General features: G+C 43.4%; 1 protein-coding gene across 1 annotated transcript in view; it reads left to right on the top strand.

The window, feature by feature from the left end:
- COL23A1 (collagen type XXIII alpha 1 chain) overlaps window positions 1-26637 on the top strand; it is a 487731-nt gene that overhangs the window by 426908 nt on the left and 34186 nt on the right. The window contains exons 6-8 of the mRNA XM_069077605.1: window positions 13279-13305; window positions 15810-15836; window positions 17122-17148. Coding sequence (XP_068933706.1) covers window positions 13279-13305; window positions 15810-15836; window positions 17122-17148 — 81 coding nt within the window. The remainder of the gene's footprint in view (window positions 1-13278; window positions 13306-15809; window positions 15837-17121; window positions 17149-26637) is intronic.

Raw genomic sequence — 26637 nt, 5'->3', positions numbered from 1 at the left:
TACTACAGAAATATGGCTTCTCAAACCCTAGGTGTAGAAGATAGTAGAGAACCAGGCTTTGGTTTCTCCTTGCAAAATATTATTCTTTCCTGAGTTGAATAGGGGACTCCTGGCTGTTGACCCCATAGATTCCTGGGTGACCACCTCAGCTCAGCTAAGGTGTCCTGCCAACCTTTCACTGAAGAGGGTGGAGTGTTCTTCCCTCAAATGCCACATCCTAGCCCTCCCAGGAATTGAAAGACCAGCCTAATCATAATCAATCATTTCTCCTCCATGAAATATCTTATGTAAAAACAAGCTCCAAGGACCATGAATTATACAATTAATTACTAAATAGGATCATCCAATCAGCAAGAGAATAGAACACTATACATAAAGACTCCACCCTGTGGTATAAACAAGAAAAGGAGTTAGAAGACTGACATCAAATCCAACAAACATTCAGCACTTTTTGCAAAATGCTGTGCTATGTTCTAGAAAAAGATTCAAAGTTTAATAAGGCACATTGCCTGACCTTGCAGAATCTCACAGTCTCCATAGTTACCCAAAATGAGTGATGTCTTCACTGTGAAATCCTAGGTCCTTTACCCAGTCTTCATTCAAATTGAGCCTGAATTTTTATGATATTATTTTGTCCTAGTTCTCTTCCTACAGATACCTATGGATATGGGCCCTTACTTCTCAGTCTCCTTTGCTGGATCACCATTAGGTCCCAATCCCTAATCTTCAAGGCTTTATCCTGGTCTGTCTATCTTTTTACATTATTTTATGTGTCAAGTGGATTACTGAAACATCTTCCTCATTGGTCTCCAAACTTCCAAGTCTTACTCCTCTATAATCCATTCTCTATACAGCTGCCAAATTATCTTCTTAAGCACATATCCAGCTATGTCATTTCCCTGCCCAAGAATGTTCAGTGGCTCCCTGTTGCCTCCAGAATAAAATATAAATCCTTCAAGTTTGGCACTTGAAGCAATCAGGTTCCAGCCTACCTTTCCAGCTTGATTTCACTTCATACCTTCAACATTCCACTTGTTGGCCTCCTTACTGATCTTTGGGCTCCGCATTATGCCTCTTGTTTTTGCAAGGTTTATCCCCTATAACTGGCATGCTTTTTGCCTTCATGTCTCCCTTGGCTTCTATCAAGTCTCTGCTCAAATACCCCCTTCCAAGGGAAGTCTTTTCTGATTACCTCAATTATTAGTTCTCTCTCTCTCTCTTTCTCTATCTGTCTCTCCCCTCCCTTCCTCCCCCTCCATAAATTATTTCATATTTACTTTTCTTTGGACTTGTTGTATCCCCCACTCCATTAGAATATAAGCATCCATGGGGAGGCTAGGTGGCACAGTGAATAGAGCACTGACCCTGGAGTCAGGAAGACCTGAGTTCAAATCCAGCCTGACACTTAACACTTACTAGCCATGTGACCTTGGGCAAGTCAGTTAACCTCAATTGCCCTGCCATTCCCCCTCCAAAAATAAATTTTAAAAATAATATAAACATCCTGAGGGCAGGGATTATTTTTTTTCCCTGTATCCCCTAGCATTTCATATAGTGCCTTGCATACAGTGGATCCTTAAAAAACATTCATTGAATTAACTCTATGGAGATAAATAATGTCATGCACACAGATAAAAATAATATGTAGTATTATGTAACAAGAGTGATAGAAAAGTGGTTTGTTTTTTTTTTTAACAAGTTCTATGTGAGGTTTGGGGAGGAGGAAAGAGATCATTACTGATAGGGGGATGGGGAAAACTTTCTGGAGAAGATAACTTTTGAGCTGAGCTTTAAAGAATAGGTAGGAGGTATATATTGAATTACTTGCCTTCTCAATTAGGGCGGGGGTGTTGGAGGGAGGAAGGGAGAGAATTTTGAACTCAAAGTTTTAAAAACAAATGCTAAAAATTGTTTTTATATATAACTGGGGAAAAATAAAATACTAAATTTTAAAAATAAAGTCAATAGCCAAGGAGAAAAAAAAAAAAAGAATGGGTAGGAATTCAATAGGCAAAGAAGGAGAAGGGCTTTCTTGGCAGAGACAGTAGCATGAACAAAGGTGAGGAAGGGCGAGATTTCATGGCCAAGTCAGAGGACAAAATGCCCCAGTTCTACTGGAGGGATCAGCAGGGGTTTAAGGAAGGTCTTAAAGGACAGGTATGATAATATCTAAATGGACAGGAAGGAGGAAAAGGGGGTGGAGGTGGCACAGTGACCAGAACACATAGATTTGGAATCAGAGCACATGGATTCTAAACCCTGCTCTGCCACTTACTGGCCTCAGTTCTCTAATCTGTAAAATAGGGAAGCTGGACTAGCCTCTTAGCTCCATTTCATTCCAAGCCTTTTCAAACACTTTGTATTCTCCTTTAGCACTCAGTCCCATCCATCACCTGCACATTGAAAGCCATCTTCCTGTGGAGTGGCAAGAATTCCCAATTTTAATTCCAACTAGAAATCTCCTCCCTTCCCATCCCCTGCATTATTGTGACATGTGTCTGAAAATACAGAGTGAAAGAAAGATCCTCCTCACCCCTTCATGGAAATCTCTGGTACCACAGTATGATCCTAAGGACTTCTGCTTCCTAGGTGCATGAACTTGGATAATGAATCAGGAAGTCAATTAGCAAACCTATATTAAGTGCCCACTATGTGCCATGTATTGGACTGGGTGGTATGGATACAGAGACAAAAACAATTAATCATTTCCTCCTATCAAAAGAAACATCATATATACATATAAATAAATGCAGAATTAATATAAAACACTTATTTAGACAAGTCGTCTCTTTAAGATTCATTTCCTAATCTAGAAGGTGGAGAGAATAGCTTGTGCTACCTGTCTCATGGGGTTGTTATAAGAGAAGTACATTTTTGTTTGTTTGTTTTTTTGCTTTTTGGAGGGAGGAAAGCAGGGCAACTGAGATTAAGTTATTGCCCAAGGTCACACGGCTAGTAAGTGTTAAGTGTCTGAGTCCAAATTTGAACTCAGGTCCTCCTGACTCCAGGCCCAACCACTCTATTCACTGTACCTCCTAGCTATCTACCTAGCACATAGTAAGTGCTTAATATATGCTTGCTGACTAGCCAACTGTAAATCAATATAAAAGAGTCCAAGACTGGGGAGTAAGAAAACTTGATTTTGAGTCCCTACTCAGCCCTTTGCTCTTGGCCAAGTCACTTAACTTCTCTGGGTCTCATTTTCCCTCATGTGCTACATGCTCTCTAAGGTCCCCTCTGACTCTACGTCCTCTGATTTATCTAATACAAGGGAAAGCCAAAGCCTAGAAAGATTCAATGATTCACCCAAAACCACACAGACAGCAAACAGAAGAGGCAGGATTCACACCTAGGTCTTCTGACTCTAAAACTGGGGAAGGGACAAGGGGAGCTCTTTTTGTTACCTCTTGATTTCTAGAACCCTGACCAGTTCTGGATCCTGTGATCTTTAAGGGGAACCTCAGAGATAGGACCAAGCAGGGGGGTATTGGGATGGGTAAAGAGACTGCCCTAATGCAGTAGAAGCTGGTTTGGGGTGGGGGGGGGTGGGAGATGCAACGATGCTAAAGAAAGTTGGGTGGGTGGGCAAGCTTGGATTTCAAACAGCCTTAAGTCTTAAGTCTCAGTCATCGTGTGGTGGGCTTGGATCAATGCCGGAGTCATCTTGAGCTTCTCCCATGAGAGATATGAGGTCCAGGCAAGAGGAAAAAAAAGGGGGGGGGGAACCATGGTGAATCCCTTCTTTCCAAGAAGAAATTCAAGATGGTATCTGTACTTCCCATCTGTAATTCAGATGCCAGAGAGGACTTGCCCATATCCCCACATGTCCTGGAATATTGGTGGCTCATCATGGTTGAAAGAAGTTATTTAAAGCTAAAAGGAAGCCATCAGATAGACAGCAAGTGCTGACAACCTTGGACCATGCCCAGGGCTTCCAATAGGCAAGGGGACATAGAACTATTTCCCCACCCCAGGCAACGGCTGGGGGCCATCAAACATTCTCCCTGAAGGGTCAGCTGTCAGGACAGCACCCCAAGGATGCTCAAGATGGGTGGACAAAGCAGAGTCCATTCCACCAATACATCCCCAGTGCCCCAAAGATGTAGCTGGGCTGGGACCCGCAAAGACACTGCAGAGAAATCATTGCTTAGGAGGCAACTTTTGGTGCAATTGTAGGCTTTTATTTTCTTGCTATATGTACATGAGAAAAGAGCCCGGGAGAAAGCAGGAGAGGAGAGGTTCAGTAAACACAGAACAATGGACTGACAGACAGAAACTTGCCCATCTTGAGAAAACTTGACCCTAACCCACAGACCTTTTCTCCTCCAGATATGTGTGTATGTATGTATGTATGTGTGTATGTATGTATGTGTGTATGCAACATCCATGGTTTCTGTGTCATTCATTGGCTGCTTTGCAGGTGGAATCTACCCCTAAAGATGAGCTCTAAGCAAGTTCTCCAAAATATTAGCTTCCCTTTAAAACTTGGTAGAATGAGCATAACTTTGTAGATTTAGAACTGGAGGGAACCTTAGAAGCCAACTAGACCAATCTGTTCATTTGACAGATAAGGAAACTGAGAGGGTAGAGAGGGATGATGACTTTCCCAAAGGTCACATTAGCAGGATTTGGACCCAAGTCTTCTGACTCGGAAGTCAGTGTTCTTCCAAGCTGACTTGCCTTGTTGTACTTGGTTTACAAAAGCAGGACTAGAAGCAGGGGGTAGATAGGCATAATTTGGCTCAATGTAAGGATATACTTTTTCAAAATCATAGAATCCAGAGTCTTTCCCTTCCTCCTTCCCCCCAACCATTGAGAAGGAAAAAAAAGTTAAATGGGCCACCTCAGTAGGTAGTGAGTTCCTTGTTACTGGAGGTATCTAAGGATAACTTGGATGGCTATTTACCAGGGATGTTGTAAAGGGCATTTGTGATCAGGTATGGACTAGACTAAATGAGCCCTGAGGTTCCTTCTGACTTTATGAACCTGTGATTCTGCTTCAGTGGTTTAATTAATGTGGACACACCATCTGCTGGTGTAGGTTGCAATCCATCTGCATGTTCTGATCGCATCTAATTCTTGCCTACGAATTTCTATAAATCCTTCATTGCAGATCTGTCTAATGTGCCAGGTGTCAAACTCAAATAGAAACGGATCCCGATGGCCCACATAATGATAGAAAACCACAATTTAACACATCTGTGTTGTATTGTGTGTTTACTTATGCCGTTAAACATTTCCCTATTACATTTGAATCTTGTTCAGATTTCCCTCAGGAGTTTTGTGAGCCAGGAAGTTGACATCTCTGCTAGCAGCCATCCTCTGGTTCTCTTCCTTGGATGTGCTATTCTTCCTCATTCTCACTACAAGACTAGCCCAATACCGTTCACACCATAGACTGATTCCATGTCTTTATAGAATTTGGAACTCTAGCAGGCATGCTCCAAAAGGATTTGGGAAGACCTTTCATAGAATGCTACAGGTGCAAGGCTGAGAGAAACCAAACAGCCACAAAAGGCTTCAGATAACTACTTTCTATAATGTTCAGAAAAGATGGGTAAGGGCCGGTGCATGAGAAGGGGAGGGCTACCAGGGAACAGGAGTCGTCAATGGTGGAGGTCGAGTCCAGTGGGTAAGCACTGGGAAGTTGCTGGATTAATGTGGGACCAGAGAGCCCGGGACAATTTTGGAGCTGAGCTAAGAGATGGTGGCAGCAATGGCAGGGGCCACTTAAGCAGATCCCAGAGGGAAGGAAGCAAGTGAAGAAATGTAGATTCTTCCTTTTCACTGATGACCTCAAGCACAGTCACGTTCTTAGGATTTATATATGAGTGCTGTGAGTTTATAAGGTCAGGGAGGAAGAAACAGCATACATAGGAGGGTGGACTATAGTTTGCTAACTAGGTTCAGATGTAAGTCCTTCTATTCTTTAATATACCTTTTAATAAACCTGTTCTGTGTTTAAATGACTGCTAGCCTAATGCTTGCAGAGGGATTTGAAGATCCCTCCCAGTAGAGAGCTAGAAACAAATTCAGATTTTTCCCAGGACCTAAACCTGGTTCAAGATGGAAACCATTCTTTGTGAGCCCTAAGCTGCAGTAGTGAGCCACAGGTTACACAATAATTATCCAACTTAGATATATTCTGAGGTCCCCTTTCAGCTCCAAGTGTAGGATTACATATCATAGCTCTTCTCTAATCTAGCTGTTCTCAGGTCCTTTAACTACCTTTGGGTAATTCCAAAAGCAAGTCTAAACACCTTGCCTGGACTTGCACATGGGAGCTTACCATCTAACCCAAAATTAACATCATAGAACATCACAGATGAGAGAGACCCTAGGAAGCACCTTGTTCCCCAAAGTCATCTCGTTTTTTGTGGTTTTGGAGTCTTTTTGGGAGGGGAGAAGGCAGGGCAATTGGGGTTAAGTGACTTGCCCAAGGTCACAAGGCTAGTGTTTCACCATCATCATCTTTTTTTTGTTTTTGCTTTTTGGAGGGCAATTGGGGTTAAGTGACTTGCCCAAGGTCACACGACTAGTTTTGTGTCAAGTGTCTGAGGCTGGATTTGAACTCAGGTCCTCCTGACTCCAGGGCCAGTGCTCTATTCACTGTGCTCCCTAGCCACCCCGTTACCATCATCATCTTACAGAAGAGTAAAGTGAGACTCAGAGAGGGGAGGTCACACAATGTATTAGTGTCAGGCTACTGCCTCTTACCCCAGTGCAGGGCTCTTTCCACTATTCTTGCAAGAACCAGAATCATTTCATTTTGTCTCCCATGCATCAGGGAAGATGAGGTGACCAGTGAAGTTCTCTCTCAGATTTGTAGGCTGATTGCGAAAGTGCCTGTTGCCAGAGCAACACGTCTGGGATGAGTGGACAGCATCTTTTGTGAACCAAAGGCCAAGGCTTTGGTTTAATGTATTCCAAAGGCCTGTCCCAGGAGGCATCTTCTACTGTGTAAATATTTATATTTGGCATTTCTCGTGCTGGGCTCAGGACGTCTGTTCTGCATCAGATTAAACCACATAGAGATCCAAGTTCAGGCTTCTCAGGGAATTGAAAATGGTTTTTGCTAAGAATCTAGGGCTGGCAGTTTCCAAGGGCTCTATTCATAACTGCACACTCTGTCACTGTAGGGAGGTTACAATATCCATTCAGTTTTTTCTAAACCCCAAGGTCTGTAAGCCAAGGACTGGAGCCTCCACAAATAGGCTGGGTGGCCCCAAGAGAAGAGCAGGTTTCTGATATTTATGCTGACATTTGGATCTCCAGAAAGTATCATTTTACTCAAAAACAGGGCTGTATGTAGTGAGGTACAGCTCAGGAGCTACCTTCTCCATCACCACCTCCAGAATCCTTCCCTTGGCACCCAGATGAAAGCAGATTTTCATATTTTCCTGGAGTCAAAGGACTGGGTTTCTGGATCTTTCCTTTATATCCCCTCCAACCTCCCCCCATGATTCCCTAACTTGGCTTATACTTACTTGAGGTCATGTCATATTCCCCCAATTAGACCATAAGCTTCTTGAAGGCAGGGTCTGTATCATTTATTTTTCTTCATCTCTTTATCCCCAACACCAAATACACATGATGGGCACTTAATAAAATGGTGAATAAATGAATGAGGAGTTCTGAGGTATCACAAGGGGCCAGGCTCAGTAAGGCAGTCACTGCTGGGAGAGGTGACATTAAGATTATTCCTAAGAAATATTATCAGAGGGCGGCTAGGTACCACAGTGAATAGAGCACCAGCCCTGGAATCAGGAGGACCCAAGTTCAAATCCATCCTCAGACACTTAACACAAAAACTAGCCATGTGACCTTGGGCAGGTCACTTAACCCCAATTGCCCTGCCCTGCCCCCTCAAAAAAAAAAAGTATTTTCAGGTTGGATTTCCAGTTTGCAGCTTATTTTAAGCCAGGTAGGACAGAAGAGGTTATTTTTCAAGAAGTAGGTTTCACCTATACAAACCAACTCTTATCTAAATTCACTCTTACTGAAATGTCCCCCGTGTAAGTAGGGTCTGAGTTCCCAATGACTGCCGACTTTTATCTATTGCTTTTATTTCTGTGGAACGACATGGTTTTTCATGCCAAGCATTTTGTTGGGCACCTAATCCAACCCCTGTTTTTGCTTAAAACAATTTGCATGTGGATTTAAGGGAAGGTATAAAATGGGTTTACTTCTAAGGTTTAGGAAGGCAAAATTTCATTGAAAAGGAATTTTAAGTTTATGTAGAGTTTTAACTTTTGCTTTAAAATGAAATGGAGATTTTTTTTTCTTCTCAAAGAATTTTATGCCAACCCAAAGGAAGGTCTCTCTCTGGTGGTGGCCTTAGGGCTCCATCCTTGGCCCTTTTCTGTTACGTACTTTCATCAGTAAATTGGACTATGCCATACCTGACATCTTTATGTGACAGAAAGCTGAAGGGATCGCTAACAAACTGGAGACCAGAATAGGAATCCAATGTACTTTTGAGGGCAAGGGTCAAAGGTCTGATGGCCCTGCCTTTCCCAGGCCCCAGGCAGCAGCCCCCTCCTGTTCTTCCTGAGACGCTACTTGGTGTCTTGGTACCAACCAGTGATCAAAGCCAGATGTAGCAGAACAGAAATGAATGTACTATGTCTTTAATTTTCTGTTTAATTTTTCCCCTGACTGCTAGAAAGAATGTATTCCAGCTCCAGGCTTCCTAGTAACAGTCTCAATCAGTCTTGGTTGCATGGCTCCCTTCTACCTCCCCTACTTTTATTTATCAGGTTTCAAGCTTCATTCATCTGAGGTCACTAGGTCAGGTTACCTGGAATCCAGAATGCCACCCCCAGGCACCATGCCTTGCCCCGGGCATGCCCTGAGCATGCTGCACTCCAAGTACAATACCTTCCATGAGTCATGGGCACACTGGCTTTCCATAGATCCTGGGCAAAATGCCTCCCATGTATCCCAGGCAGCTGCATATCCCAGGTATGATGGCTTTTCATGTATCCCCGATATATCCCCTCTTTAATACTGTATACAACAAGGCATATGATCTTCCAATATATTTTGGGTATAATGCCCATTATGTGTCCTGGGTACAATTATGTGTCCAGGGGTCATCATTGTCCTCAGATGTCCTCTCGGCGTAGTGTGACTCATGAAACCCAGATTCACTGTCTTTTCATGTGTCCTGGGCATTAGTCTGTGTGTTCTGGGTATAGTGCCTCCATGCATCCTAAGCACATTGAAATCCCATGTATCCTGGGCATCATGCCCTCTCTTTCTAACATACATGATGTCCATCATACATCCCCTTCCTGCATATCTCCAGGACACTGTGCTGCAGCAGGACCTGAGCAGAATGTCCTCTCTGTGTGCATCCTAAGCCCAGTGCCCTTCATATGTCCTGGTCATGCTACTCTCCTGTGTGCCCTGGGCATGATGCTCCTGAACACAGTGCAAACTGTCCCTCTGCATAGCCAGGCCTCTCTCGCTAGACTGGGCCTATGAAACATGCATGTACTCACAGTACTGGGAAATCATAGAGGAAAAACTTCAATCTATAAATCTGGATGGATTTTTTTTAAACCCATGATTCAAACAAAGATTAAAAAGAGATTAAAGTATAGTTTAGAGCTGAGTGAGGACCTTTCTTTCCTCTGTGATGTGATGGCCTGGACTGAGAAGGCTGAACAGCCTGAGCAGGCCCCACAGATAAATCACTTTGCCCCAGATGGAAATGACTGCTCTCAGCTGGGACTGAGAAGCTTAATTAATTAAAGGTGTTCTTTCTCAAAGGGCAGAGCACAGGGTGGGGAGGAAAGGAGGGAAAGTCAAAGGGAGAGTTAAAGGGAAGATTGTGCTGGCCCCTGGAGCTGCCTTAGGAACCAGATGAACTTTTTCCTCTTCCTACCCCCATCCCTTACAGTTAGAGATTCTACCCTCAGTGGGTCCATCCAAGCATCATTGCCACACTCTACTTTTCCTCCTGACACCCAATATTGTGCATTTTTATTTCACAGTTTAGTTTATGGAAAACTTCTCCATCAATTTCCTCCTTGGTCTTCATACCAGCTAGAGAGGAAATTGGAAAAGGATTATTACCCTCATTTTACAGAGAAAGAAACTATTCAGAGTCACGTGGCTGATCTCAGCCTGGTTGTCAGGGACTAACAATTGGAGGGTGTTTGTTGACTGACTGATTGATAATCCAGACCACCTCCCTCAGGACTTGCAGGAGAGTTAGAGTCAGGCTTCAGACATCAAAAAATGACAAAAAATGCAGGCCAATAATTGAGTGCCAGTGAATGGAACAGATGGTAAATGTTCTTTATCCAACTCTAATTTTTAATATCCAACTCAGAACCTGAAACTAGGGTAGCATTGGGAGATAAGGTAGATTGGGGCCAGATTGTGGAGCCCTGAATGATAAGCTAAGGAGCTGGGGTTTTGTCTTCTAGATAATGGGGAGCTACTGAAGGATTTTGAGCAGGAGAATGATGGGCGCAAATAGGTGTTTTAGGAAGATGCCAGTTGACTGCAGAAGGATTAGAGGGGAAGAGACCAAATAATCAATGACATTATTCATATGTAATTCATTTATTCAACAACAATTTTTACATACCTAATATGGGCTAGGTATTGGGAAAACATAAAGATAATTTTTAAAGGATGCCTACAACTATGGACCTCAAAGATTAATAGTAATGTTGCCATAATCTAGGCTTGACCTGTAAAGGCTTATTCTAGGGGAAGAGACAGACATGGGAGACCTTGGAAAGGGAGTATTCAGTTGACTTGATCACAGACAGTATGTGGGAGAGGGAGAGAAGAGTCAAGATCACCCCCAAAATTTCAAGACTCAGTGACTAGAAGGGGAGGGAAAGAAACAAGCATTGATTAAGATCTGCTATGTACCAGGCACTATGCTAAGCACCTTACAGGTATTATCTTATTTGATCCTTACAATAAACCCTGGAAGACAGGTGCTATCATTACCCCCAATTTTTTTACAGTTGAGGTAACTGAGACAGTGGTTAAGTGATTTGTCTAAAGTGACATAGCTTGCCAGTAAACATGTAAAGCCAGATCTGAACTTAGGTCTTCCTGACTCCATCCATTGTGCCACCCACCTTGAAGAATGAAGAAAAGAGAAATCCAGGATGGGCCACTGGTTTGCAGGTGAAGATGATGTCTTAGGTTTGAGACATGTCAGGTTGGAGGTGCCAGTGGCACATTCCCATCAACAGGTGCAGATGTCTCACAGAAAGCTGGATATGTGAGGTTTGAGTTCATGAGAGAGGTCAGAGTTTGAAACAGAGATTTGAGAGTGAGCTTCTTTATGCACAAAGGTAACAGTAAAAACTAGGATTGTGAATGAATTTGCCAGGTATAGAAAGAAGAGAAGAACTAAGCCTTGGATAAGTAAATTTAGTTGGAAGATAATCCAATGAAGTTGATCGAAAATGAGCAATGAGAAAGTCTGGAGAAGAACTGAGGGAAAGTAGTGTCGCCACCAGCAGCCAAGGGAGGAGAAGGCATCCAGAAAGAAAGGATGGTCAATGGTGACCAATTCTGCAGAGAGGTCAAGGTGGAAGAGGGCTTAGAAAAGGGCATTAGATTTGGCCATTAGGAGGATATTTTGACCCGGGAGAGAGCAATCCCAGTCATGTGGTAGGGACAGAAGCCACAAGGCAAGGGGTTGCCGAGCAATTAATTACATGGGGGGAAGTGGAGGCAATATGATGGACAAGACAAAAAGGTTTTGCCAACTCTATTGTGAATTGATCAAGGGAGAAGGAAGCTGAGAATGACAGCGCCGGTGAACCTTATGACCTCTCAGGTCCCCTCCTGTCTCTGAAATGGTATGTGTGTATCATGAAGTGACCTAGGCAGGAGAGTTTTGGGGCTCTCCCAAGGGATGGTTGTCTCCTCTGAATATCCCGCAGACGGTGAAATTGTAGCTGTGTCCCTCTTCAGACCAGCCGAGAGTACTTAATAGGCTCCCTAAATGACCAATTTTCAAAATTGCATAGATTTCCTGCATAAAGTCCCTGGGGGCATGGAGCCACCTCCGGAATGGTCACACATCATTTGATGTAATTGGGCAAATTGGCCGTCTCCGCTCTATCGCTTGGGAGAGCCTAAGAGACTGAGCGAAGGAAACTGGCCATTTACCACTTGACCCAGTCAGGCTGGTGAGGATTATCCCAGGAGCCACAGAACCATGGGGCTAGGGAGCCAGCCGCCTACCCCATGCTGCTGTGGCGGAACTGAGCAGAACACAGCAGAGGAGAATCCCAAGATATCAGAGCCATCCCTGGCTCTTAGGGGACCTGCTGCTTTACAATTAATTTCCAAAGTGCTTCTCAACCATTATCTCACTTCATCCTCACAAAGACCCTGAAAGGGAGGCAAAACAGGGCTTATTTCTATAAATGAGGATACTGAGGCCCAGGGGGAGGAAGTAACTTTTTCATAATCATGAGAGTTGCTATTTTTATATCACTTCAGTTTTTACAAAGCAATTTCTTCCTAACAACCCTGAGGTAGAGAGTCCAAACAGCACTCTCCCATTCTACAGATGACATAACTGAGACTCAGAGAGGAGAGCTATGTGACCAAGGTGCTAACGATGTGAGAGAGTCACATTTGAAGTTGATCTCCTGCCTTAGTGCTCCTTGCACCACCCCACACTGACTTCTCCCGAGGTCACAGTTAATAAGTGACCAAACAAGAACTTGAACCTAGATCTCCTGCCTCCAGTGAGATGTCTGACCCATGACTCAAAGGCCAGGCTGTGTGTGGACATGTTACTGGGAAGACTGGGGGGAGGGCGTTGAATTATAATTCATAACTCTTTTGAATAAAAGGGAATGATGATGGAAATTTCATCCAGTCAGCTCTTATGGCTAGCAAGGGCACACTGTGGAGGGACTGTGCTTGGTGGCTGCCAGACTCCCTTGAACCGGGGCTTCAGTGTCAGCAAACACAGCAAGGACAGTGTTGGGATCATGAAGATTCAAACTCCATGCCTCCTTGGGGAGGTGCCAGGATCTTTTCTTAGGGATCCACATCTTGTTTTATTTGGCATTTTCCCTGTTCTGCTGTTCCCCAGCACAGCCCATGACAAGAAGTATATCCACACCTCCCCCAAAAAAAATCCCCATGAAACACATTCCAAATGCATAAAGCACCAGAGCCAAGCTTTTGTTTCCTTGTTTAAAGAAATCATCCAAAATCAATGAATGTAGACTTTTTCTACTCTTAGTAATATCTGGATTTTCTGTTGTTTTCCAGGGGCCGCTGGGATTGGATGGCAAGCCGGTAAGTATGGCAGAGACAGATTCTAAAAGGTCATGATGGAAGCTTCCACAGATCTCTCCTCACTGACGTCACCAAGATGAGCTTGAAACACTGACCAGATATTCCCTGCTAGGCTTCGTCCTGCCTCAGAGATGCTGATAGCTTAAGAAGTTCCTGCCAACAGTGGCAAAGCCAGAATGAACAATCCTATGCTCCTTCATTATTTTCTTAATTACTTGACTAATAAAGCAGTAAAGCCAAGCTTCAGATGTTCCAAAACTGGAGTTAACACTACAAATCAGTTGTGTTTGGCATTGGGATTCGTTTTTAATAGTCACATTAGAATGTGGAGGTGTCTGATCTTCTGGAAATTCCCATACGACTAAAGGAGCCCCACAGGGAAGGCCTAGCCCAGAAGCTGCCATCATTTGTGGGCCTGGTGTCCCTCTTCCATTCTTTACTCTCACCTTTTCCTTATTCCCTACTGAGCATTAACCACCACCTCTCAAAGTGGTCAAAGTGCCAACCAAAGCAAAGCCCAGCTGACCCTATTACTTGATTCCACCTTCCTCGAGTTGGGGTTAATTAGTAATTTGTGTTTTAAAATCTCTTGTTAACGCATATGAGACCGAGGAAGGAGGTGTGAGGGAGGAAGAGAGAAGATTTGGAACTCAAAAAATTTTTAAGGGGCAGCTAGGTAGCGCCATGAATAGAGCACTGTGCCAGCCCTGGAATCAGAAGGACCTGAGTTCAAATCCAGCCTCAGACACTTAACACAAAACTAGCTGTGTGATCTTTGGCAAGTCACTTAACCCCAATCACCCTAACTTTCCCCCTCCAAAAAGCAAAAAAGAAAAATCTAAAAAAAATTTTTAAATGAATGTTAAAAATTATCTTTACATGTAACTGGTGGGAGAAATACAATATTTTAAAAAGAAAGAAAAAAATTTAAAGCTGAAACACACACAAAAAAAATATACAGAAGAAATCAGAAAGAAATTAAAGAATAGATAGGATAACCAGGGCAATCTTGATATTATCATGTTAAACTTAATGTATATTTTTTCTTGAAAAAAAGCTTCATGTAATAGAGATTCAAATTATCATACAAAAAAAAAAAAAGCATATGAGACCTTCTCTACCTAATAAACAAAATGATATGGGGAAAAAAGAAAAAATATTTCCAAAAGTGGAAGGTACATTCTGGACTGTGTAGTCCAACCCCTTACCTGATGCCTGAGTTCCCTATACCACATCCCTGCCCTGGATTCAAACCCTAGTTTGAATCTCATTTCTCTTTATCACTTGAGTGACCTTGGACAGGACCATTCTCTATGCCTCCATTCCTTCCTCTTTAAAGTAAGAGAGTCGGAGTCATGTCCCTTGGACCCCTTCCAGCCCTAACTGTTAAGATATTACAGGAAGCTCCCTGCCAATCCATTATGATTCTAATCTCTTCTTTCTGTTTGATGGAGCTCAGCTAGGAACAATCCTGGAACAAGTTGCTATTCCACTATTTTTCTTTTGTGGTTTTGGTGATATTTTTGTTAATAATAATAGCCCACATTTCTGTAGCACTTCGAGGGTTTTGAAGGCCCAATTGATTCATTCCGAATCTGATTATTAGCCAGGACCACAAAGAACATGCTATGCCCAGAGTCCCTGTCCATAGAAACAGGCTGACCATGAACACTATGTGCCCCTTGGGTATCCCTTGTGTGGTCCCACATGTGGCCACCTTCTTCCCCAGCTTCCTCCTGTGGTCTCTACTGAGGAAATCTTGGCCTTCACACTAAATGGAAAGAAAGGGGTTCCTTAGGGCCTGAAGATGGAGTCTGGAGCACATCAAAGTCAGGCCTCACTTCGGGGCTCCCTTTAGTCTCTCTGCTTCTGCCCCCAGAGATCCCTGTCAGGAGACATGAACTTAAAGAACCAGGCTTGAAAAAAAAAAAAAGCTGCCCATCGGTCTGGTTTATTTCAAACAGATGGCTAACTGGGAAAAACATACTCGAATCAGTCCCTGCTGAGCATGTGTGCTTAGAAATGGTTTACTTTCTCTTTGCAAAGAGCCTGAGTGAAGTTCACAGCACGTGAGATTGTAATTGGAAAAATGCTTTTTTTCCTCTCCTCTTCAGTTTGGGGGCATTGTGTTGGGTAGAGAGAGGAAACAGGTGTTTGCCAGGGATCTACCACCAAGCCCCATTCCTGGGGCTTCCAGGGCTAACCAGATGCTTAGAACCCTGGCCATCAATCACGTTCCGGCAAGTAAGGGAAGAGGAGACTTGCTTCTCAGCCAGAGATCAGGGATCAGAGGTCGATCTTGTTCTGGGCACAGGAACTACTTGTTAATTAAGTGCTAAGCCTTGTGCTGCTCTATTTGGCCCTCCAAGGCACCTATGCTCTAAGCTCATGGATACCCAAACCAGCGAGCAAGAAAAACCCCAGGCCAAAAACTGAAGGGGTAAGTGTGTTCTGTATCCTCATAACTGACAAGTCACTGTCTTGTTCTGTCTTTGTTTCTTTAGGGATTGCCGGGGCCTAAAGGTGACAAGGTAAATCAGCATGGCAACTGAAGGATCTGTTTAAGTAATGCAAATATGGGGGGCGGGGGAAAGAAGAGTAGAGAAAGGGGAAAGATGCCCTCTTAGAACTTCTAACTAGAAGGACCCTTAGGTCTAGTCAAACACCCTCATTTTTCCAGTCAAGGTAATGGTAAAGGGAAGAGACTTGCCCAAGGTCACACAACTGTTTAGTGGTGAAGGTACATAACCCATCCAAGGCTCCCTCTGGTGTAAGGCATAGCTTATACTAAATTGGTGCCTACTATTTAGTCCTCCTCAGAAGCAGATATTTTAAAAGATCTGTTCAGATGAAACAATCCTGGTGAAGGATGTGGTGATAGATTGTAACATCAGATGACATGACAGCTTGGATGGTTTGGTATAAATCATAGGATCTAGGGAATGAGGGGCTTTAGAGATTATCTAGCCTCTAAATTCATGGAGAGGGGACTAGGTGGCATGGTGCATTGAGCACCATGCCTGGAATCAGGAAGACAGACTTCAGACACTTACTAACAGTGAGACCCTGGGCAAGTCACTTAACCCAGTTTGCCTCAGTTTCCTCATCTGTAAAATGACCTAGAGAAGGAAATGGGCAAACCAGTCCTTTCTTTGTCAAGAAAACTCCAAATGGGGTCACAAAGAGTAAGACATGAATGAAACAACTGAACAACAAAGCTTCATGAGGGCAGAAAATGAATCACAGCTAAATTTTATATCTTCTCCAATACCTGCCACAGTGCCCTACACAAAGTAAGGACCTAACTTATGTTTTCTGAATTAAATTTGAAGAATTTTCCAAACTCCTGGGGGAAGAATCTTTGGTAGACTTGACATGAGATTTTGAAAAAAGAGGACCAGACTGAATTACCTTCCCGGCTCTCCTGTCATTTACTGTACTATCTTAAGCAAATTAGTTTCCCCCTCTGAGCTCCAGTTTCACCATCTGTAAAATAAAGGAGTTTGACAAAAGCAGTAGTGTCAAGCTCAAATAGAAACAGATCTTTGCAGGTTACATATTAATTTAGAAAACCACAAATAAACATTGTGTATTTTATACTGTATTTTTTTATTTTTTTAAACATTTCCCAATTACATTTTAACCTAGTTTAGGCAGCACTTAGGAGTTTTGCAGGCTGTAAATTTGGTAGCTCCAGATTACAGGCTATCTAAGGTCCCTTCCTGCTGCATATCCCACCCTGCTAGGAAATTTGGCTAATAGAAAAATCTCCCACCACCGAGGAATACTGACTTTTCTTTGTTTTGTGATCCACAGGGAGAACCAGGAGACTTCGGCCCAAGGGTAAGCCCCTGCTGAATGAACTCTAAAATGTCTGAAGGGAGCATATGGCCACTTTATAGGCTAAGCTTAACAGTTGCTGACATTTCCAAAAATACTTTCAAGTTTTCCAAAGTACTTTCTACCTATTATCTCAGAATTCTCTTTTACTGAAAGAGCTTGGAAGCTAATTAGTAAAACCCACCTACCCTGTCTATTTTGGTATAATCAGTCAATCAGTCAATGGGCACTTAGTAAGGACCTATTCTGTGCCAGGCACTATGCCACATTCTGGGACTACAATGACAAAAAAAATTGTTCCCCACCTTTCAGGAATTTACATTTTCTCAGTGAAAATGTGTTCACACTTAAGTAAGTAAAAAATACATTTATGGGGATGCTGGCCACTATAGAGAACCATCATCTCCAAGAATTCTGGAGCAGTGACCAGGGAGTCTTTCTCCCTTCCACCATTTAGCTCTGTCCCAATGGGATCCAGGGCCCTCTGGAACTCTCAAACTCACAAGGTTACCTCCAAGTCCAGATACATCCATTGAGGAGTCAATAACCATTCTCCTAAGATGTGGGTGGGGAGGAAAGGGGAGAGGGGGAACACACAAAAGAGACAAAGGCAGCCAGGAGTCCAGACAGACACAAGCTCAAAAAAGCTCCCTGTACTAGCAGCCACCTGAATGAGATCTCCAAGATGCTAAGACAGAGAAAGCCAGCCTTTCAATCAAGCAGTCAATAAATGTTTAAGTACCATGCTAAACTCTGGGAATATTAAAAAAAAAAAGGTAAAAGACCCTCCCCTCAAAGGGTTTATAATCTAATGGAATTCCACATTCACTGGAAAGTCTCCAAGTGACATTAGGCCACTCCAAGAGCTGAGTCAGCACCACTATCCCAACCCTACACTATCACATACCAGAGGAAGGGGCAAAGGACCCCTCAGGGTTTGTCATATCATACCAGAACACAAAGTCCTTTCTTTTTTTTTCTTTTTAGAGGGCAATTGGGATTAACTGACTTGCCCAACGTCACACAGCTAGTAAGTGTTAAGTGTCTGATGGTCGGATTTGAACTCGGGTCCTCCCAACTTCAGGGCTGTGTCACTGAGCCACCTAGCCACCCCCCAAAACACAAAGTCCTTTCTACACTGGATCACCACATGACCAGAAGTAGTCCCCAAAGCTCCCATTCCTGAACCAGGAATTACCACTCTGAGCATGTACCACACTGAACATTTCTATTCTGCTCCAAGAGTTCCACAGCACTTTGTCTCCTTTGAGATTTACCTCTTCCCATTTTACAGAGAGTACTTGGTAGCTAGGCAGTTTGGTTTTTTTTTTAAGCCTGTTTAAATAGAACAAATGCAGATTCATTTCCAAGTCTTCTCTATATAAAAAAATAAGTGCTTTTCCTGTTCTGTTTTCAAATCTGTGCATGTGGTTTTCTCCAAAGTGCAATGATTTTCCTAAGACATATGTTTGTAGTTAGGTAGCAGCTATGTTAGAAGGGGTGACAGGAAGCCAGACTCTCTGAATTTGCTCAGATGAGGGTGTCCAGTATTGGGTAGCTGTCTGTATGGTTTGCACCTAAAAGAGAGAGATTGGCACATAATAGTATTGTGTTTGTTCACCATTTGGTTTTAACCAGATTGCTGCAGTTCATTTTCCTCAAATCCTAAGCTGGAAAAGTGATAGGTCTAATATTTTTTTTGAGGAGGAGGGAAGGCAAGGCAATTGGGGTTAAGTGACCTGCCCAAGTTCACACAGTTAGTAAGTGTATCAAATGTCTGAGGCTGGATATGAACTCAGGTCCTCCTGACTCCAGGGCAGGTCCTCTATTCATTTCGCCATCTAGCCACCCTGATAGGTCTAATTCTTAACGATGACATTTTTTAAAATACTGTCTAGAGGGGCAGCCAGGTGGCACAGTGAGTAAGAGTGCTGGCCCGGCGTCGGAAGACCTGGGAACAGTTCCAGCCTCAGATTGGCACCCACACAAAATAACTGGCTGTGTAACCTTGAGCAAGTTAACCCCAATTGCTATAAAATAAAATTAAAAACTGTCTAGGGTAAGGAAGTCACACAGGACAAATCAACTTCTCTGACACATCCCTCTCCTTTTCAAAGCATGCTCTCAATCTCCCCAACATACTCTATACTGACCCCGGGCCTTGGAACTGCTCCTACAAACTCCATTTCCTACCACCCATCTCCCTTTGACTTCAGAAAAACACTGCTTTGCCCCAGGTGCCCTCTGGTTTATCCTTACTGTCCTCATGATTTTGGCCATGTCCTTTTTCCCCGAGAGTTTTGTCTCTAGGCCCCATGGTTTGTCCTTAATCACCAGCAGGGATGTATGTTCAACCTCTGAATCTTCAAAGTAGATCTGCAGTGATTATGGTAAATGCAGAACTTCCTGTTTGCTCTTCTGCCTTCTGAGTGAATCTCCTAATGTATTCAAGACTGGATTAACCCATATATTTTGTAAATTTGGTAGGGGGATGAACTATGGCTAGATCTTACAAAACTAGTCTGTGATCATGATTTTGACACACCCTCTTTCCCCAGAATGATTCTTCCTTGTTGTTTGTCCTTAATCACTGTCAATAGTAGGGTCCCATGCATCTTTGAAGCCAAAGATTTGAGAGTGGCAGGCATTTCTGGAATTCATTCATCACAGCAGTGAATACTAACACCAAGCTTCAGTTCCCACTGAAACTAGAAAGATGAAGATACTCAGTTCCAGATTTGAGTCTTTCCAGCCAATGGTAGAGCTAGATAAGTCTTTGTTGATGGGTCTTGAAGTGACCCCTGGAAATAGAGAGCACATGGGCAAAACATATGGAAGAAACAAAGAGGGTCTGCACTTGAATTAAACTGAGTAGTTTCCTTTCTCTTTTCCAAACCAACAGCATATAAAAGCTTCTTTCAATGCTCAGCCCCTTGCTGTATTCCAAACTCTGGGGGCCGATGCCTGTGCCCTCTGACCCTGTGCCCATGGGGTCAGCAGCTCCACAGTTGTTTAGGATGTATGTAGTACCAAGACGGTCCCACCAGGGTCTTCTCATTCTTGCAGCTTTCATACACACAGTCAGATCTAGAGTCATAAGATGTCAGAGCTAGAAGGAAAATTTAAGGTTATCTAAGCCAACCCACCCCAAGCTCAAATATCCCCACAAGTGGTCTGTCCTCCACCTTCCGCTTAACGACTTCCAGAGATAGGGAACAAACTACCTCACCCTTCGAGACAGCTCTGAGTGTTAGGAAATCTTTCCTTCTAGTGAGCCAGTATCTGCCTCCTTGTGACTTCGGCCCACTGGCCCTATTGCTGCCCGATAAGGCCGAGCAGAACAAGGCTAATTGCTCATCTCCAGGACAGCGTTTCAGAGAAGTAAAAATGTCATCAGAAATGTCGCCTTCCCCACCTCAGCCTCTTCTGTCCAGGCTAAGTATTCCCAGCTCTTTCCAGGTTCTGCCGGCTTCCAGGACCTTACATGTCAAGGCTATATTCCATCTACTTTATTATCTCTTGTCCTTCACTTTAGGAATATGTTTTCTCCCTCAGTTAGAATGTAAACCTCCAGGGTGGGGACGGCTTCCACTTTTTCTCTGAATCCTCCAACTTAATGGGGTACCTGGCACATAGTAAGTGTTTAATAAATGCTTGTTGGTTGATTAATTGATTGATTACATGATATGCTTTCAAGTCTCCCTTCCAGTCACCCCTTTCTAGACAAGTCTCAGTTTGTCCTTCCAAAAATGTGGTGACCCAAAGTGGACAGAGAATGAGACTGCCTCCTTTCTCATTCTGGACCACACATGGGCTACAAATATAATTGTGATTTCATTCAGATATAGACCTTCAGGTGAGGGAACTCCTTCTACCAGTGTAGCTTGGCACCTTCTCTGCAACTTAGAGGGCTGTCCAGAGCACCGAGAAGTTAAGTGCTTTGCCCAGGATCACACAGCTAGAATGTGTCAGAGGCAGGACTTGAACACAGATCACTGTGGCTCTGCAGGCAGCCTTCTAGGCCCCATCCTGTTCTATCTCTTAGTTATATATCTGCATAGAAACCAGACTTTCTTTTAATGCAGCCTAAGGGCCTGAAGTCAGGAAAACTCATCTTCCTGAGTTCAAACTTGGCCTCAGGTATTCATTTACTAGCCACATGACCCTGGGCAAGTCACTTAATCCTGTTTGCCTCAGTTTCCTCATCTGTAAAGTGAGCTAGAGAAAAAAATGGCAAACCACTCCAGTATCTTTACCAAGAAAACTCTAAATGGGGCCACAAAGAGTCGGACATGATTGAACAACAAAAAAAGGGAATAGTATAAGGTGAGGCTAGAAAAACAGGCTGGAGCCATACTCTGAAAGATATTGAATGCAAGGATCAGAGTTTATATTTGATTCATAAGCAGTAGGAGTCACCAAAGGTTTTTGAAAAGTGGTGTGACCAGAGAGGCATGTTAGGGGAATTACTCCAGCAATTATACAAAAGATGAATGGACAAAAGAGACTGGAAGCAGGAAGGCCAGTTTGTAGGCTATTGCAATAGTCTGAGTGAAAAGAAGTGTGAGGGGACCTGAGGTTAGTTGGTAGCAGCGGAAACTGAAAGGAAGAAAACTAAAAAGATATTGTTGAGATGGAAATGACAGGATGTGGCAAGCAATGTATTCCTGCCTTAGGGCAGTTAGTCAGTGCAGTGGATAGAGAGAGCCCTGGGCCTGGAATCAGGCCTCACTTACTAGCTGCGTGACCTTGGGCGTGCCATTTAACATCTGTTTGCCTCAGTTTCCTCATCTGTAAAATGGAGATAATAATAGTAGTTACCTCCCAGAGTTGTGAGGTTCAAATGAGATAATAACTATGAAGTTCTTAGCACAGTGCCTGGCACATGTGATCATGTGATCTTGTTCAGGCATTTTTTTCAGTCCTGTCTGACGCTTCGTGGCCCCCTCTGGGGTTTTCTTGGCAGAGATACTGCAGTAGTTCGCCATTTCCTTCTCCAGCTCATTTTATAGATGAGGAAACTGAAGCAACCGGGGTTAAGTGACTGGCCCAGGGTCACACAGCTAATAAGTGCCTAAGGCCAGATTTGAACTTAGTCTTCCTGACCTCAGGCCCAGCACTCATAGTAGGCACTGTATAAATGCTCACTATTAATATTGGCTGTTATTATTCCTTGGATCCATTTAGACCATACCAGATTAAACAGAGATTCATTTCAACAATTCAGTTCCTTTTACCTAACAATTCATAGGTGGCTTCCATGCACAGTACACTAGGCTAGTTACCAAAATACAGCGGGAGGAATGATAATTCCCCAAGGCAGCATATTAATCAATCAGCAAGCATTAATTATTACGCATCCACTCTGTGCCAGGTTCTTCAAGGTTCTAGGGAATACAGAGACAAATGAAACAGTTTCTGCCCTTATGGAGCTGATGTTCTATCAGGGAGATATGCATGTACATATATGTGTTATGTTTATATTGTGTACTCTACGCATGCCTACATTTACATGCATTTTATATTTACACACATATTTATACACATGCACTATATGCATATATACACATATGTGTGTATACATATATAAGTCCATATAGATGAAATAAATACAGGGTAATTTGAGAAGAGGTAGGGCACCAGCAGTTGGGGAGAATGAATAAAGGATTTATGTAGAAGATGACACTTGACCCGAATTTTTAAAGACACAAAGGAGAAGCAAAGGGGGGGGGGGTAGGAGGGAGCATTCCAGGCAGGGAAGGGGTGGGAGGAACACAGCCAATAAGAGATGGAGGGCTGTGTGAAGAACTGCTAAAGGCTAGTCTAGCTGGACTAAAGCGTGGGGAAGGGAGTAAGATATAACAGTAGTGTCGAGGCTAATTGGGGCTGGGTTGGAAAGGACTTTTGGAGTCAAACAGAAAAGTTTTGATATTAAAGGCAACAGGGAACCATTGGAGTTCTTTGGAGTCTGATCATGATCAGAGCTGTGCTTTAGGAAAATCACTTTACTGCTGGGAAAACTGGAAAACAATATGACAGAAACTAGGTCTAGACCAGGGGTGGGGAACCTTCAGCCTCAAGGCCTTATGTGACCCTCTGGGTCCTCAAGTGTGGCCCTTTGACAGAATCCAAAGTTCACAGAACAAATGCCCTTAATAAAACAATTTGTTCTGTAAAACTTGGATTTAGTCAAAAGGCTGCACCCAAGGACCTAGAAGGCCACATGTGGCCTTAAGGCCACAGGTTTCCCACCCCTGGTATAGACCAACATCTTATACCATATACCAAGAAAAGGAAAATCATTTTAGCAGGTATGTAGAAGATGGATTGGAGTAGAGACCAATTAGGAAGCTATTATTCTAGTCTAGGCAAGAAGTGATGAGGGCCTGAACCAGGGTAGTGACCTTATGAGTACCAGAAGGGATGTATATGATGGATGTTGGGGAGGTAGAATTGACAAGAGCTTTTGACTGATTGAATATGGGGTATTGATGGTAATAAGGAAAACACCAAGGCTACAAACCTGAGTGCTTAGAAGGATGGTAATTCCCTCTACAGAAATAGGGAAGTTGGGGCGGCTAGGTAGCACAGTGAGTAAGAGCACAAGCCCCAGAGTCGGGATGACCTGGGATCGAATCTGGGCTCGGACACTTAGCACCCACCCAGAAACACCTGGCCTTGTAACCTTGAGCAAGTTACTTAACACCAATTGCTTTAAAAAAAAAATAGGGAAGGTCCAAAAAGGGGTGAGTCTGGGGTGAAAGGTAGTAAGTTCTATTTTGGACAAGGTGACTTTGAGATAACTATTGGACATCCAGTTTGAATTGTCTGGTGAGTGTCTTTTGATGAGGGCCTGGAACTCAGGAGTAACATTAAGGCTGGATATATAGATTTGGGAAGCATCTGCATAGAACTGATAATTAAAACCAAGGGAGCTGACGAGGTCATCAAATGAAAGGTTACTGATTCAGAAGAGAATGGGGCCCAGGACAGAACCTTGAGGTTCGAGGGCATGATATGGACAATGACCCCTCAAAAGAGACAGAGGAGCAGTCAGATAGACATTATCCCCATTTTACAGATGAGAAAAATGAGACTCAAAGAAATTGTGATTTTTTTTCCCAGAGACAATGTAGCTAACACATGTCAGAGGTAGGTCTATCTAACTACAAATTCATCTCTTTTTTAAAAAAATTATACTATGCTGCTCTGAAGGATCTCTTTCTTCTGCTCGAATCCCTCCTCATACACCACAGTACAGAATCTTGCCACCTTCCCCATACATGCTAATGCCAGCAGGCATTTGTCTGAAGTCAGGACTAAGAAGACAGGCCCCTAACAGGAGGCAATATTCAGGTCACAATTTAGTTACACCAAGAGTTTGTGGAGGTTCCATGTACCCCCATCCCCTGATCTACCTGTCAAAAAGGGCATCTGTGAGGACCCTGCCTGAATTCCCCCTCAGCCCCTCATGCCCCACCCTGGGTCCTTCTCAAATTTGGACCTGCTCAACTTTGCTATTCCCAAGAGACTGAAAACTTCTTGAGGTCAGGAACACTTTCACTTCTTTCTCCATGTCCCAGCAAAGAGCCTAACACATAGTAAGTACTTAATAAATTATTGTTGATTGACTGATTACTTGATAATCTGGGCAGACTGTCTGGTGCAGTGTCCCAGTAGCTCCCCAGAGTAAATTAACTTGCTGAGGGCTCTGGGCAGCAAGTAGCATTTTAAGTTATGAAATAAAGGCCTTCTTTCTAATATGGATATGAATGTTCTGTGAAATCCCCTTCAGGTCCTTCTCAGCAAGGCAAGGACTCAAACAGTCCTGCTTCCCTCCTGAAGGCCCCATCGACATATCCCTGTGTCCCCCTGGGGAGACACGGCTGTGCCACAACAAATGAAATGAGGTTTTCCCCCAACAAACATAGGAGTGAGAGGAAAGGGCCCCACCTTGGCTTCTGAGCAAACAAGATTTTTCCTGGACATAATGAATGTCAGCCATCTGACCCAGAGTTAATTCCATAACCAAGCTGGTGGGATTTCTCAGAGGCCAAAGGAGAGAGATTCTGTTTGTTTTCACTTCTACAGGGAGGGGAAAATTCATTTATTTGCTCTCTAGTGGAGCCACAGAATTATGTCTTCCAAGTAGGGGACCTTCTAGGCCTTGAGAGAGGAGAATTCCTCTTCCTGTGTTACACTAGACAAAAGATTATCTCCTGGAGAAGCCTGTTACAGCTCCATTTGCCCTTAAATCTAAGTCCTTGGAGCTACATGTATGTAACTGCCGTTTTTGGATTCCTCCCTATTTCTCTTCATCTCCTGCTCTGTGACCCATGAAATAACTGTGTTTTTATAAATTAATAATAACTGGTTTTATAAATTGCTCTCCTGTACTCCTGCCTCCCTGATCCTTCTGACTGTCCACCCTGTGCATCTGGCCAGATGGTCTTTCCCCACCTCGGTCATGGATTTCTCTCTAGAGAGCAGCACGTATTTAATCTCCGTATCCTCAAGGTAGCTGTGAAGTGAACATGGGGAATTGCCTCCTGTTTGCTGTTCCTGTCTTTCTGATTGCCTCCCTTTACTCAGCCAAACCTCCATTAACCATTAACTCAAGGAGTGGGGAATTCTGAGTGTTATAGGGCAAAATGGAAACCCCCTTTCCTTTGAGCCTTCTTTGCTCAATATTATCCTAGAATGCCTTGGAAGGACACTTACTAAGAAAATTATAGCACTAGATCTGTTATTACATCAATCTAGGGACTTCCTTTGTGAAAAAAAAAACCTCCTCCATGCAGGACAGAACTTTCTCTGCAGCTTAGAATCTAAGAAATTTGTCAGAAAAGTTAAGTGACTTGTCCAGGGTCACATAATTAATATATGGAAGAGGCATGTCTTGAACCCAGATCTTCCTGTCTTGAGGCTAGCTCTTTATCTGCCGTACTATTCTGTGTCTCAAGAGGAGTAAAGCCTGGGCAGTATCATGGAATCATTCTCTGATAACCAGGCTCTTTTGTCATCTTGGACTCATTACCCCCTTCCATTCAAATCAGTTCCACAAGCCCTGTGTTCAAGGGTTTGGGAGAAAAATGTCCACATTACTGTAGAACTTAAGCACTTTCCTCACAACAACCTTGTGAGATCGGTAGTACGGTCACACACTTTTCAGAGGAGGAAACTGAGGCTCAGAGAAAAGGATGAGACTTGGCTGGGCTCATGGGGACCACATGACTGGCAGTCAGGGAACATGGGTTTGAGTCCTGGCTTTGCCATTTACTCCTTCTGTGGCTCCAAGCAAGTGATTTCCCTCCTTCCAGGACTCAGTTTCCCCATTTGTAAAATAAGGAGATAAGGCGACACTCTCCAAGCTCCCTTGTCACACTCAGTCCTATGGTTCTATAAAATGGTTTCTGAGAAAGTCCCTGACCTCAGTGTCCGTTCTTGTGGTTTTCCTCTTCCTCCTGAAAGCACAGTGGTTGCGGTGAGGAT

The sequence above is a fragment of the Petaurus breviceps genome, unplaced genomic scaffold, assembly GCF_028583685.1.
Source record: "Petaurus breviceps papuanus isolate PSGF00001 unplaced genomic scaffold, PetGlider_PUasm1.0 90994, whole genome shotgun sequence".
Taxonomy (NCBI): Eukaryota; Metazoa; Chordata; class Mammalia; order Diprotodontia; family Petauridae; genus Petaurus; species Petaurus breviceps.
This window is presented reverse-complemented; position numbering and strand designations above follow the sequence as displayed.